Source organism: Ovis canadensis, chromosome 2 (assembly GCF_042477335.2).
Source record: "Ovis canadensis isolate MfBH-ARS-UI-01 breed Bighorn chromosome 2, ARS-UI_OviCan_v2, whole genome shotgun sequence".
NCBI lineage: Eukaryota > Metazoa > Chordata > Mammalia > Artiodactyla > Bovidae > Ovis > Ovis canadensis.
In genome coordinates this window covers 53,032,948-53,048,039 of record NC_091246.1, presented here as the reverse complement: position 1 = coordinate 53,048,039, position 15,092 = coordinate 53,032,948, and the positions used below count along the sequence as shown (strand labels likewise).

The 15,092-nt window shown below is 43.1% G+C and overlaps 2 protein-coding genes across 3 annotated transcripts; both read right to left on the bottom strand.

The window, feature by feature from the left end:
• Positions 1 to 3,084: 3,084 nt before the first annotated feature.
• On the bottom strand, positions 3,085 to 6,652 carry LOC138434553 (olfactory receptor 13C7-like). Of its 2 annotated transcripts, XM_069579371.1 has the most exons (2): positions 5,720 to 6,652; positions 3,085 to 3,111 (listed from the first exon to the last, which is right to left on the bottom strand). In XM_069579371.1, exons 1-2 carry the CDS (start codon positions 6,650 to 6,652, stop codon positions 3,085 to 3,087), a joined length of 960 nt encoding a protein of 319 aa, XP_069435472.1. The 2 variants fall into 2 exon arrangements, with proteins under 2 accessions (XP_069435472.1, XP_069435471.1); XM_069579370.1 differs by lacking the exon at positions 3,085 to 3,111 and having other exon boundaries at positions 5,693 to 6,652.
• Positions 6,653 to 13,648: 6,996 nt separating this feature from the next.
• Positions 13,649 to 14,608, bottom strand: LOC138434552 (olfactory receptor 13C7). Its single transcript, XM_069579369.1, has one exon. The coding sequence runs from the start codon at positions 14,606 to 14,608 to the stop codon at positions 13,649 to 13,651; it is 960 nt and encodes a 319-aa protein (XP_069435470.1).
• Positions 14,609 to 15,092: the final 484 nt, after the last annotated feature.

The following is a 15,092-nucleotide window of genomic DNA, read 5'->3' as shown; positions in this document are numbered from 1 at the left end:
AAAAGAGTTTAGTCCTTTTGTCTTATTTGAAAAAGAGCCTGGGATTTGACTAAGACTCCCGTCCAAGTAGTAACCAGGCCCAACCCTGTTTAGCTTCTGAGATCAGATGAGATTGGGTGGTACAGCCATAGACTTAATCAAGACTGGTTTGCAGTTTCTTGTATCTCAGTTGAAAGTGATCTCCTATGTAATATAAAGATAGCATTGCAGTGGGAGTGTGCAGTGGTCAGCAAGAGAAGGTGACTATGTAAAGATACTTTTCCTTTGGGCTTTGTAATTGTCAAGACTTTGTAAGTTTCTAGATAGAAAACTTATTCCAACCAACATAACCCCAATACAAACTTTAATGCTCATAAAACTGAGAAGTTCAAAGGTAGATTCAGTCTCAGGCACAGTTGGAGTTAGGGACTCCACATGTCTTTAGGACTCTCTGCCCTTTCATCTGGTTCTTATCTCTACTTGTGTTTTCCTGGCTTCGTTTTAAACAGACGTACTCACATGCTAGAGAAGAGAGCTGTCAGCAGCCTAATCCACATTCTTCTGTTTTAGTCTCCAGATGAGAACAGAGCCCTGGCCAACACGTTAGACTGCAGCTTTGCAGAGGACTTGCTTGAACTCCTAACTCATAGAAACAGCAAGATTATAAGTGGGTATTGTCTAAAGCCACCAAGTAGTGATCTGCAATGCAGCATAGAAAGCCAATAAGGACCCCTTTTCTTCTTGCTCCAATTGAAATATGCTGCGGAATGGTTTTGATTAGTTTGACCAAGGTCACATGCTTTCCCTCAGACTGATTGCTGTGGCCAAGGGTGGGTGTACTACAGTTGGCAGTCCCCTGGAATCACATGATGAGAGTGAGAGGGAGCAATTTCCTCCTGAAACAATAGATGCACAGTACAGATGTAAGTGACCTCTGTTGAGGGCATCCTTAGAAACTCCAGCAAAGCTGTGACTGATGTGTGCTTTTAGCAGAGGTCGCAAATTGCAACCCATAGCAAAAGTGGCTGAGGAACAAATTTTGTTTGATCTTAGAATTCTTACACTGTTGTAGAATTCTGGGAAACACTCAGCTCTGCAAGCACCAGAGGGGAACGTGGAGACTACAGCAGGGGAGCAGCTGTTTGCATCTCCCCCCCTTTCCCCTTCCTGCATTCCTGCCTTGCAGAGGTTGGCTGGAGCTTAGGAGGAATAGGCAGTCAGCTCCTGCTTCCCCACCTGGTCCTTCCCCTTAGTTAAAGTCCCTGTCTGGCATCTGGAATGCTCTGATTGAAACTGTTTGAGTGATTATGTTATTGACATGTTGCCTGTGATCATCTTGGATGTTTGATTTGGTCATATTGGGTTTCTCATTGCGGTGGCTTCTCTTGTTGGGGACTTCCCTGGTGGCTCAGACGGTAAAGTGTCTGTCTACAATGTGGGAGACTGGGGTTCAATCCCTGAGTTGGGAAGATCCCCTGGAGAAGGAAATGAAAATCCATTCCAGTACTATTGCCTGGAAAATCCCATGGACAGAGGAGCCTGGCAGGCTACAGTCCATGGGGTTGCAAAGAGTCGGACACAACTGAACGACTTCACTTTCCTTTCCTTGGTCACATTTTGTGATAACCTTCTTTGGGTTCTCAATTGTCTTGAAGATTTTAGGGACTGTCCTAAATTGAGAGAAATGGTTACCTATAGTAATCAGGTGTGTAATCAGCCATGAAATTAAAGGATGATTTCTCTTTGGAAGGAAAGCTATGACAAACCTAGATAACATATTAAAAAGCGGAGACATCACTTTGCTGACAAAGGTTCTATGGTCAAAGCTATGGTTTTTCCAGTATCATGCACAGATTTGAGAGCTGGGCCGTAAAGAAGGCTGAGCGCCGAAGAATTGATGCTTTTGAATTGTAGTGCTGGAGAAGACTCTCAAGAGTCTCTTGGTCTGCAAGGAGATCAAACCAGTCAATCCTAAAGGAAATTCATTGGAAGGACTGATGCTGAAGCTGATATTCCAATAGTTTGGCCACAAGATGTAAAGAGCTGACACATTGGAAAAGACCCTGATGCTGGGAAAGATTGAAGGCAAAAGGAGAAGGAGTGGCAGAGGATGAGATGGTTAGATAGCAACACTGACTCAATGGACATGAATTTGAGCAAACTGCAGGAAATAGTGGAGGACAGAGGAGCCTAGTGTGCTAAAGTCCATGAGATTGCAAAGTCAGACATGACTTAGTGACCGAACAACAACAACAAAGTAATCAGGTAGAAATTAATCTGCACATCTAGTGGTCTGGTCTAAACTCTTTGGTTATCTCCAAAACCAGGGATGGAGTAAAAGCTGGTTTTTGTTTCTTCTTTTTTTTTTTCTTCAATTTGTTTTAAATTGGAGGATAATTGCTTTGCAGCGTTGTGTTGGTTTCTGCCATACAATGAGAATCTGTCATAAATATACATATGTCCTCTCCATCTTGAGCCTCCCTCCGACCCACCCACATCCCACCCCTCTAGGTCATCACCGAGCACTGAGCTGAGCTCCCCGTGCTGCTCAGCAGTTTCCCAGTAGCTATCTGTTTGCACATGGTACTGTATACATGTCAATATTACTCTTTCAATTCGCCCTACCATTTCCTTCACCCCGCTGGCTATTCATTTTTCTGAGAACCTTTGATGAGTGAGCCTTTCTGTTTGCTTCCAAGCCCTGGGCTTGGACCTTTTCCCAACAAATAGAATGGACCTGCCCTCAGGATGGGAAACTGGATGTAGCATGCGTCATCCCAACCTATTAGAAACAGTTTGGGCTTTGAATGAGGGCACTTGGAGGATATTCCAGACTGTCCTGAAGCTTACATTCAGGTCTTTTCCTCCCTCCAAAATGAAAACATATTTTAAAAATTTCTTCTGTTAATGTATGCCCATTGTAAATATCTGATATACTCAAATTCTTTATGTATTTTTCCTAGGTCTTTTAAAGTTGCTGTGACTGGTATAAATTGTGTACAACCACTTTACTTTCTTTAAATTATATACAACTTACTTTAAATTATATATAACCACTTTAGTTTTGCACTTGATTAAAATTTTTTCTCAGTAAACAACAATAGCTTACTTACTGAATAGCTTTCTTCTTTTCTGTATTTCATTCCTCATTTATTTTTCTGATCTGGTTTAATTAGCTGGACTCTGCAGAATGATGCAGATATTGAGAGATGTCCTAATCCAGGTTGTAAGCATGTTACTAATGTTTTGCCATCAAGTCCACCCTTTGTTGTAGTTCTGATCATTTCATTCATGTCAAGGATGGATTCCTCTATTCAAATCCACTACTTTAAGAGAGTCAGAAATGGATGCTAAATTTTACCAAATTATTTCTCAACATTTGTGGATGAGATTACTTTTTCTTTTTTCATCTGTTAATAAAATGGTTACAGTAATTGATCTGATGTTCAAAAATTTGCAAATCCTAAAAAAAAAAAAAAGTGACCACTGGGTAATATGTATTATCTGTTTAGTATATAGTGATTTGAATTTCCTCAGGTTCAATAAACGAGTTTTTTCATTTGATCAACTTTCTTTGTTCTTTCATAACCCTCTAATTCTTTCAAAAACTTCACCCTAATACTTGTTGGTATTTATTCTTAAATTTTCAACAAACAGATTAAAACTTTTGCTGCCTTTCAGTATCAGTGCAATGGGCTGTAGTTATAGGAACCCCTTCCCACCATATCCGATGAAGCCTTCAGTGGGGTGTAACTTTCTCTTTCTCCATTTCCCAGCTAGATGAATTCATCTAGGATTATAACTGGAGCTCTATCATTGCTTCATTAGCACTATTTACCTCGACATGATTGCTGACAATTCCTTCATGTAGTCACCTTTGCAAAATCGGTAGAAGAATTGACTATACTTGATCGGTCCTATGTATTTCGTCATTCCCCACTGTTTCTTCTATCACTTCCTTTCAATTTTTTATTTTTAACTGTTTGTTGGGACAACATTCTAAATAAATTATTTTCATGAAGAGATTGTATGGATATGTGCTTTCTATATTTACACATGACAGCAAGTGTCTTTTAAACCCTTGTATCTGTGCAGAGATAAGGGATGTGTAGAATTCAGGACTCATAGCCCATTTCCTTTCCCTCAGAACTTCAAAAACCTTATTCTGCCAACATCTACATTTAGGGTTGGGGAACAGCGGGCCATTGACAGGCTCTCATTCCTTATTAGGAAATATGCTTTTGTTCTGTGGAAAAGTCTGCAGAATAATTTTGGCGTGTATAGGAATTAAAACTTATCTTTGAATCTAGATAGGTGGGTCTTTTGCTATAATTTCTTACTGGGTGTTTGATGAACTTTTTATAAACAAAATATCTAAAACTTCTATTCAGCGAAAAAATTTTTAGTTACTATTTGTCTTTAATCTGCTCTGTGTCCTCATGAATTCCATACTGAATCCAAGTAAGTGGGATTGTTTCCCCTGAGCAAATGTTCTTATTTCTCAGTTATCTTTTCTCCTAGCCTCCTTTTTCAGACTGCTCTTGTTGATTCAATACCCTCTTAAATTCCACTGAAAAAAACTACTGAGAATTTTCTTTAATTTTTGGACCATCTTCCTAAAATAACTCTTTTTCAGCAAAGGTGGTTGCTTTGAGTGTTAGTTTGTTTCCTCTGTTGGATTAAAAATTCATATAAACTGTCAGAGGTTTTCTATTTTGCCCATTCTTTTAGTTGAGCTTCTAGATGGATAACTCTAGGGAATTCCTCACCAATCATGAAGCTGATTCTTTTGTGTCTCCTCCTTCTTCTCTGAGCACTGCCGCCTCTCCCTCTAAATACTGACCACGTGGCTCTGGGGATTCTTAGGTACAAAGGCAAGTGATGGTCACCTCTTGGCTACATACTTGGTCAAACCAGGTCAGGTATTTAATAGAATTTATTTGATTACCCTCCACATCTCTCAGTTTCTACAGTCCTCTGATGACCCATGGGAAGCCAGTGTTATCTAGAGAAAAAACCCAAGGATGAATGACATTTTCAGAAAAGGAGAAGAAAAAGGCCTGAACCTTTGACCTTTGCATCAGTCTGCCACACCTTGTTTTTCTCACTGTTCCAAGGATGTAAATGATTTTCTGATTGGGCCCTTGGTTAAGGGCAAGGGAAAGAGGCTAATTATGGAGACACAGGAAGAGAATGATTCAGGAAACAGTTTTAAGAATTAAAATGACAATAAAAAATAAAATACAATGAGGATAAAGATAAAAATATTACTGTTATTTGATATGGAGTAGGAAGAATTCCAGACAGGTGACCATAAAAGTATGGACCCATTCAAATATGGTCAGTGAGTGAGCCAAGGAGTGACTGAATTATAGACTATGAAAAGCTCTATAGACTAGAGCTCTTATGAATTAGAAAATAAAACTTGAAGAGTTACTTTTCTTTGACATCAATTTGTTTAGTATGCATGGAAGATACAGAGAAGTAAAAGGCTAGATCAGCAAGAATATACTTTTGTATAATTGCCTAGAGATTGATGGGAAAATTCACACTGACTGCTTTTCTATTTACACAGAGTTCTTGGGTATAATGAGGTTCTGTGTAATTAAACGTACCTATGGAAACTTGCATGAACTTACCCCTTCATGTTATGCTCTTGAGACCCTCAGGTGAGAGAAACTAGGGAGCAGGAGCTATCAGGACCCCTCCACCATCACCAGGTGAAGCGTTTCTGAGTCACCAGGTTCCTCACAGCAGCCTTCACATCCTTATTCCTGAGGCTGTAGATGATGGGGTTGAGCGTGGGGGTCACCACCCCATAGAAGAGGGAGGTGAGCTTGTCTGCAAGGTCCTGTTTGTCTGCCCCCAGGGGGTCCTTGGATTTGGGCTTCCCATACATGAAGAGGATGGTCCCATAGAAGATGACCACAATTGTGAGGTGGGCAGAGCAGGTGGAGAAGGCCTTTTTTCTCCCCTCTCCTGAGGGGATCTTCAAAATGGTAGCAATAATGAACACATAGGAGAAAAAGATGAACAGAACTGGGATGCCCAGGAAGATCACATTGGCCATCGCCATACTGATTATGTTGATGGAGATGTCAGCACAGGCCAACTTCAGAACAGCCAGGATCTCACAGGTGAAGTGGTTAATGACGTTGTCCCCACAGAAGGGCAGCTGCATTGCTAGGGATGTCTGCACCATGGCACTGGTGCTTCCAGCTGCCCAGGAGCCAGCAGCCATGGGCACATAGACAGCCTTGCTCATGACCTCAGGGTACCTCAGAGGGTTGCAGATGGCCACATAGCGGTCAAACGCCATTGTGCCCAGAAGCACACACTCCGTGGCCCCCATGGCAAAGGAGAGGAACATCTGCCCAAAACAGGCTGAGAAGGAGATGGTTTTCCTGGGGGTCAGGAAGCTGTCAAGGATGAGGGGGACTGAGGAGGTTGTGTAGCAGATGTCCAGGAAGGAGAGGTTCCCCAGGAAGAAGTACATGGGCGTGTGCAGGCGGGAGTCAAGGATGGTTACCAGGATGAGGACCCCATTGCCCAGCAGGATCACCAGGTATGTGAGCAGGATGAGCACAAAGAACGTTTTCTCCAGCTTTGGGTGGGCTGAGAGGCCCAGGAGAATGAACCCCACTGGGGGGGAGGTCCGATTGGATCTGTCCATAGTGCCTCTGCTCTGTCACCTGTTTGAACTCAAAAAGCCAACTTCGTGATTCTCTGATACCCAAAGAGGCCAGAAAACCAGTGAGGAAACTCGTCCTGCTGAGCACTTAGAGAACTCTTCTAGCAACCTGGGCAGTTCTTTGTGTTGTTCTAAGTAAAATGGAGAGAAATTTTTCAAAATCTACTTTATGATGTTTGGCTGCCCATGAAAGTGTTACCAGATTGGATTGAGTTTTTCTAATCACGTTCAAGGTTGATGTCACACATTTACTTCAAGTTATATCATGTATGGCCAATTTATTTTCATCAATTTTTTGAGAAGTATTACATTCCCTTTGTATGATTTCACCTGCTTTGGGGTATAGGACTGGTGGAAATAACTGATCTCCTTTGTGCTTAATTCCTGACCATTCCCCTCCAAGCATTTTTGGGTGTTACCTTTCTCCTCTTTCACAGTTCCCTCTCTTACAGCCCCCAAGCCCTTGGGATATTCATTCATTTATTCCTTCACTCACCTTGCAAAGCTCCTCAGAAGCATTTCCCCAAAGAGCTGGCCTTTGCCAATCACTCATGGCCTGACAATCATTAAGTCCCTTTTCCTCTCTGGCCATCGGCTCCCTCATACTCACTCTGGAATGGATTGTTTTGAAAGGTATTCCATCCCAAGGACTAAAGGACCTCCTGAATTTCTTGTTCTTGAACTTTCTGTCACACACTAAGATGTCCTTTATGATGCTGGGTCCACAACAGTTAATGTATATAGTAGTGTGTGTGTGTGTGTGTGTGTGTGTGTGTGTGTGTGAGTCGCTCAGTCGTATCTGACTCTTGCGACCCCATGGACTGTAGACCACCAGGCTCCTCTGTCCAAGGGATTCTCCAGGCAAGAGTACTGGAGAGGGTTGCCATTTCCTTCTCCAGGTGTGTTTGTGTGTGTGTGTATATATATATAGTGTTCTCTTACCTTTTTGTAAATAGGTCGATACAGAAAATCACTTTTCTTCTGTCTGAGGAAGAAGCCTAAAATAGCCAATTGAGTCTGAAAGTATCAGCCAGAGGAGTTAGCACCTGAGACGGATGAAAGCTAAGTTTTCTTGGCTTTGTTCTGTTTCGGAAAAAATACACAAAGGACTGTCTGTTGCATACATGAAGCCATTTAAATCCCACTCTGCTACTGGGATTACTCTAGTCCCTGAGGTGATTTAAAGTTTAGAAGTTGAAGTGACAAAATTTGGAAACTGTATACATCTGAGATTATGTCCCCAAGATGCAATTACTCTGAAGTCCTGCCACAAGCACTTTCTTTCCCTCTCCCTCTCTTTGTAACCATCCTGCTGAGCTATCAGAAAGCATTAGAGGAAAAGGGTCATTCTGGTCCTGCCAGAGTTAACCTGTCCCCCAGTCAGTGAGAACTCTCAGCAGAGCCTACAATAGAGCTGGGAGAATGTGAAACCCACAGGACAAACCCTTTAGCACCCCTGCCATTTCCAAATTTAGGATCTCAGGACTGGAAAAAAGCAAGTGACCTAGAAGGTTCCCTCTGTCTGTGTCCCACCAAATAAATTCAGAGTGCCTATAATAGGCCAGGCCTTCACAGAGCATTCAGAGGGGGGCGGGGTGTCATAAATGAATCAGGTTTCACAGGTAGTGCAGCTCTGGACCCAAAAATGGTCAGCTGATTGCAGAAATGATGTCCTTTTGTTTGAAATCTTTCATTGGTGCATGTGTCTTATCCTCTCAAGAGAATAAATTTTTGTTAAGGAAGGTAAGGGACAGTCAACCAATGTCGCAGAATGAGGGAGGGGGTGTAGGACCTGTGTTTCTTAGAGTTTTTCTGCCCAATCCTCCTTATTTCAGTAGCATCCCTCTTTATCCTTGGTCCCAGAGAGACTTGGTACAGTGGGTCCTCTGTGCTGTAGGTCTGGTTGGGGCTCAGCTCTCCTAGTTTCTGGCTTAGGATTGGACTCTATCAGATCAGCTATGGAAATGGCCACTAGCCCATTCACTTTCCAGTGTTCGAAATGTCTTCACTCTGATATCGCCCTTCTTCTCCTTAACCTTATTGATTTTGTCATTAGAAACAAAATTAAGCAAAACAAAGACATATTATGGTAGTTTTTGTGGGGTTTACAATGGAGCAAAATTAGATGCATGTGTTCAGTTCTCCTTTATGCCTCAGTCCTGATTCCATGCAGTTTCTAACACCCTCAGCTATTTTTTTTTTATATATGTTAGTCATTGTTTCTTGTCTGTTTCTCTCCTGCTAGAATGTCAGTTTCACAGAAGCAGAGGTTTTTTTCCTGCATTGTTCACAGATGTATCCTAGATGTGTGAAAAGTGTACCAGACTCACAGTAGGCATTCGATGAGCAGTTGTTAAATGAATTATTAAGTGAATTTGTGACCTACTTTTGTTTTCTTTTTTGTCCCGTGTTAACTCTTATTTTTTATATTTTATTTATCTCTATCCATCTTTTTAATTTCTGTTTTTGTAAATATTTTATACATATTGATATAGAACATCTATACATTTATAAATGAATAAACAAACATGCAGTGTAAATTGTTAGAAGGCATGATTTTAATACCCAGGAGACCATTGACCGTAGATACCAAGCTTCTGGCTGTGGGTTTGCAGGAGGAAACAGACAGAGCTGTACTCCATCTTAGGCCAGGCTGCGAACATTAGGCTGCACATATGATCACCCTCCCAGTGGACTCTGAAATTTGTGCCTGGTGTCTATAGAAATGGCATACCAGCGGAAAACCAGACCCCCAGATAAAAAAGCCTCAGGACTTGTACTTGGACTCTCCGTTGCCTAAAGTGAAGTCACTCAGTCGTGTCCGACTCTCTGCGACCCCGTGGACTGTAGCCCACCAGGCTCCTCCGTCCATGGGATTTTCCAGGCAAGAATACTGGAGTGGGTTGCCATTTCCTTCTCCAGGGGATCTTCCCAACCCAGGGATCGAACCCAGGTCTCCTTCATGGCAGGCAGACGCTTTAACCTCTGAGCCGCCAGGGAAGTTGCCTAAAAGAATATGCTAATTATCTCTCTAACAGAACAAAGTAGTAAATTTCATTATGTTTATCAGGATATGACCACAGGCCTATTGATAAATATCCACTGTTTATCTAGTCTTTTGACTCCTGAATCATGGGTTAACTTTGATTGTATCTCTCTTTTACCTTGTCCAGACTAATTTCAAGGAATTTGGGGAGGTGGGTTTGAGCAAATACACTTAGGGTATATAAGGTTTTCACAAAAACTTGTCGGGGTCTTTGGCTAAGAGGAGACTCTACCTTGGGCCCGCCGGTGTAATAAACTGCACTCCACTATCTGCATTGTCCTTCTGAGTGAGTTTGTTTCCCGGAACGTGTGGCTACAACATTTTCACCCTTTCAAATATTCAACAAACCTCTCTTAAAGTTTGGAAACCTCCATCTTGAGCAGAGCAGCACTGCAGAATTCAGGACTTTCAGCCTCATTCAGAGGAGACCTGCTAGCTTCCTTCTTGTCTGCACCATATGCCTTTTTTGATCAGAGACCACCCATGGTGAATAGGGACTGGTGACTGTGCTCACCAAGATTTTCAAAAGTCGACCCTGAGCTGTAAGATGCCTTGGAGTCATTCTTTCCCTCTCCTCCCTCTTTGGGTTTCTCCCTGAACTCTTCCCCAGCCCTTTGTCCTCCAGTACTCTACGTATGAGCTTGGGTCTCCTCAGGAAAGCTCAGGAGCAAGAGGAAGAGAAGGGCACACACCAGTGCCTCAGTTGTTACAGTTGGCCCAAGTACTGCCATGCACATGGGAATCAAAATATATATCAAAGGGACAGCTTGACTCACTTCTGCTCTTTATAGAAGCCGTCTGTGGTGGCTTGTGATATCTTACTATGTTGATGTAACTTTAAGCTCTCTCCATGCTTTGCTGGAATGAGGATATATACTTAGGGAAAGAAGTCAATGAGGTTAAGTAAAAATTCTGTAGATCTTAATTTGAATTGTACATATGTATTCCACTGAAAAAGCCTAGAAACTATGACATCTCGATAGCACCCCTAGCACCCAGACTGTGGTTTTTGAATACCAAAGGAAACAAGAGCTCCTTAGAAAAAATGGTTGTTTCCAGGCCTGGAGAGGAACTGTACACGTTGAGCCTGGAAAAACTTGACATAATCAGAAAGCAAGAAACCATCAAAGATACTTGGGCCCCGTTAAAAGATCTCAGGAGCCATGGGCTCATCACTACACTGAAACAAAAACCTCTCAAGTATGTAGATCTGATCATCAATGAATAGGAAACACAGGGACAGCAAAATATAAATCAGCAAAATATAAACTAAGATTCTGTGACATTGTGATTTATACAAAATATATATTTATTCATTCAGATGACCAAGATATTTTTATCACATATATTTGGACTTTGTCCACAGCTTCTGGCTTACAGCTGCCAAGTCCTTCACAGCTCTTAAAACCCTTGGAATTTCCTTAGTGATAAGAGCAATGGGAGCAACTTCCATCATACTGTTTAGTCTTCAATGCTCAGGTTCTGAAAAACACTTTAGAGCCATAAAGTAAAGGGGGTATCTTGTTATTCTTAACAAGCCCAGTTCAGCCACAACTGGGTTTATGTTAACAAGGTGACTTTTGGAAATCACCTAAGGTTGAAGTTGATTGCCAGGGGAACCAACTCTGAGTAGAGGGTTGAAACTCTCAGTCTTAACCCCTGATTTCCAGGGAGGGGAGAGCAGCTGGAGGTCACACTGATCACTAGTGGCTGGTGATTTAATCAATCATGCTATTAAAAACCCAGACTTTATTTGGTATACAAACTCTATTATTTTCCATGTGTTTCATGGCAAGAAAAAGATTGGGAAACATTAAACTAGAGAGATGGACAGGGGAGAGGGGCTTATGGAAAGATTTCAGAGAAGTTACATACAGTATAAAACAAACTTCAAGGTTACAACCATGAAGAAGAGAGGAGCTGTAATCTAACCAAAGTCTGGTCCCAACGCTTCTAATGATAACACAACATGGTGCCACCTCATCCACCTACTATTCTCCATGATTTTGCTAAGTATCACCAGTGTCCAGGATTCTAAAAAGATAACACATATTACTTGAGCATTGGACTTTGCATGATGTCACAGTTAGGTTTTGCCCAGAAGCAAACTCTGAGACAGAGATTGCAGTGCAAGAGGTTTATTAGGGAGAGATCTTGGGTTCAATATTGGTGGAAGGGAGGATGAGGATGGAAGATTGGGCAGAGGGGGATGATGGGCTATGGGGCAGTCTCAGCAAAGGCCTCAGTCAACCCCATGGGGGACCCTGGTAGTGGAATGGCTGTTCAGAGATGTCTCTAGTAGGAGGAGGCATTTATATCCCTTCCCCAATCAGTCATTGGATATGGGCTGCCTTGGGGAAGGGAGTATGACCTTGGGTAAGTCAGGTCTCTTCAGATAAGAGCCCTCTTATCAAATTTCCAAAGATGACTGACAGTTGAAGGCTGTCTGCCAGCAGCTCTTTCAGTAACTGGAGGAACACCTCCTTGGGTACTTTAGAAAGATGTGGGTGGGAACTCGGCATAGATCTCCAAGCCGGAAACCAGTGAAATGAAGTATATTGAAAAGGAAGATTGCTCTGCAAGTACCTTTCATTTTTAAGTAAACTCTTGATTATAAAGGTCAGAACTAATCTCAAGTTGATGTCCTCCTCCCTTTAGTGAGCTAAGAAGGGCATGGGTGGACTCTGTGCTCAGTAGGGGAAGGCACATCCCCCTAGGGTGGGACAGCTAATACTGGGTATGAAAGGGTGAAACGGGAACATGCCCTGCGCTCCTACAGCCCGGAGACTGTTGAAGGGACCACAGGGTGGTGACTGTGTCCAGGTTTCTGCCCACAATGTGCAGGAAAGCGCTGTGTGGCCCACAAGAGTATGGCTGGCCACTTCTCAGGCAGGAGGAGCCCAGGACATCCAAGTAAGGCTGGCTGAGAGCATGTGTTTTCATTGCAAAGTTTTGATTCTCAGGGAAAAATGGGCATCTGATCGCCTCGAGGAAAATGAGGCAATTTCCTTCACTTACGTGTTTTTGTCCCCTTTTGTGTCACTACTGACTGAGATCTCACACATTTTACCTCTGGACCTCTTGTCGGTACATGTGAATGGGCCCCACCTTTTAGTTTTATCAACCAGTTGTCCTCAGCCCAGCCGCCTTGCTCCGTCTTTTGCTGGTCACGTCTGAGCATCTTGACTCCAGCATCTTTCAAATCACAGTGCTACCCCCACCCTGCTCTTCCCATAGAACCATCCTTAAACTCTCCAGACTATAGGGCCAGACTGTGTACTCAGGATCTACTGGGGCAGGAAAACAAAGCTTGCATCCAGATGCAAGGCTAAGACCCTCCACACACGTGTTGCAGGATTCACCTTACTTGCCCTCGGAAGAAGCGCCCTGTGTGTAATCTACAAGGTCCCTACTTCTGTCTCAGAGACAGCTTCTTTCTCATATCCAGTCACAACCTTGCCTCCAAGAAAAATAAAATGTGAAGATGTGCCATTTCACCTACAGTGAAGACTATTTTTTGTATTTTTTGTACTGCCATGTCATGAAGTTTTACCCCACACTGTCTTCAGTGCCTCCTTTTAGAGCAGGATTTTGAATCTTTATGTAGCAGAAAAGTAAATGAGTCTTTTTTTCTCAAAGCAAAGGAGCAACTTGCTCACAACTTGCCCAGTAGAGAAGCAGGAACATCACAAATTGTTCTTTCAGCGGCATTCCACTTCTATCCCCTCAAGTCACACTCCCATCAGGTTTTAGGTTTCATTGTTTCTAAAAATTAAGTCCAGTAACAGCTAAAATTCTCCCTTGTATGTGTAATTCAATTTTCTGGTGATGACTCTTTACACATATCTTCTTTGAGAGGCATGTTCTTCTGAGATTCACGAGTGAAAGCAGCCAAGAGACGCAGAACTACAGGGACATCTGTCCTCCAAACATCACCAGATGAAGCATTTCTGACTCACCAGGTTCCTCACAGCAGCCTTCACATCCTTGTTCCTGAGGCTGTAGATGATGGGGTTGAGCGTGGGGGTCACCACCCCATAGAAGAGGGAGGTGAGCTTGTCTGCAAGGTCTTGTTTGTCTGCCCCCAGGGGGTCCTTGGATTTGGGCTTCCCATACATGAAGAGAATGGTCCCGTAGAAGATGACCACAACTGTGAGGTGGGCAGAGCAGGTGGAGAAAGCCTTTTTCCTCCCCTCAGCCGAAGGGATCCTCAGGATAGTGGTGAGGATGAAGATGTAGGAGACAAAGATGAGCAGAACTGGGACCACCAGGAAGATCACATTAGTCACCCCCATACTGATCACATTGATGGAGATGTCACCACAGGCCAACTTCAGAACAGCCAGGATCTCACAGGTGAAGTGGTTGATGACATTGTCGCCACAGAAGGGCAGCCTTATCGCAAAGGACGTTTGAACCATGGAGGCAGCACATCCAGCTGCCCAGGAGCCAGCAGCCATGGGCACGTAGACAGCCTTGCTCATGACTATGGGGTACCTCAGGGGGTTGCAGATGGCCACGTAGCGATCAAATGCCATCATGCCCAGAAGCACACACTCCGTGGCCCCCATGGCAAAAGAGAGGCACATCTGCACGGCACAGGCTGAGAAGGAGATGGTTTTCCTGGGGGTCAGGAAGCTGTCAAGGATGAGGGGGACTGAGGAGGTTGTGTAGCAGATGTCCAGGAAGGAGAGGTTCCCCAGGAAGAAGTACATGGGTGTGTGCAGGCGGGAGTCAAGGATGGTCACCAGGATGAGGACCCCATTGCCCAGCAGGATCACCAGGTATGTGAGCAGGATGAGCACAAAGAACGTTTTCTCCAGCTTTGGGTGGGCTGAGAGGCCCAGGAGAATGAACTCTGTCACAGAGGCTGTCTGGTTGGCACTTTCCATGGTATGTCTCCTCTTTCAACTGAATAAAATACTCAGTGATCCAGACTCCGCATCTGTTGTCTCACACAGTTCCAGGGCATCTGGTCAGGAGTTCCAGTCTGGCTGAGTGATTAGAAAACAATTCTGAAGGCAGTCTCTATTCGTTTCCAAGAAAAAGGAGCAATAAAATTAGAAACTACCTTGGGGTCATAGAATATCAAATTTACACTGTTTAAAATGACAATTCTGATTATTTAATGCATTTGATCAGAGACAGTATATACAACACATTCATTTAAGTGGTTCTATGTGAAATTAAAAGATGCTTACTCCTTGGAAGAAAAGTTATGACCAATCTAGACAGCATATTGAAAAGCAGAGACATTACTTTGCCAGCAAAGTTCTGTCTAGTCAAGGCTATGGTTTTTCCAGTGGTAATGTATGGATGTGAGAGTTGGACTGTGAAGAAAGCTGAGCGCCGAAGAATTGATGCTTTTGAACTGTG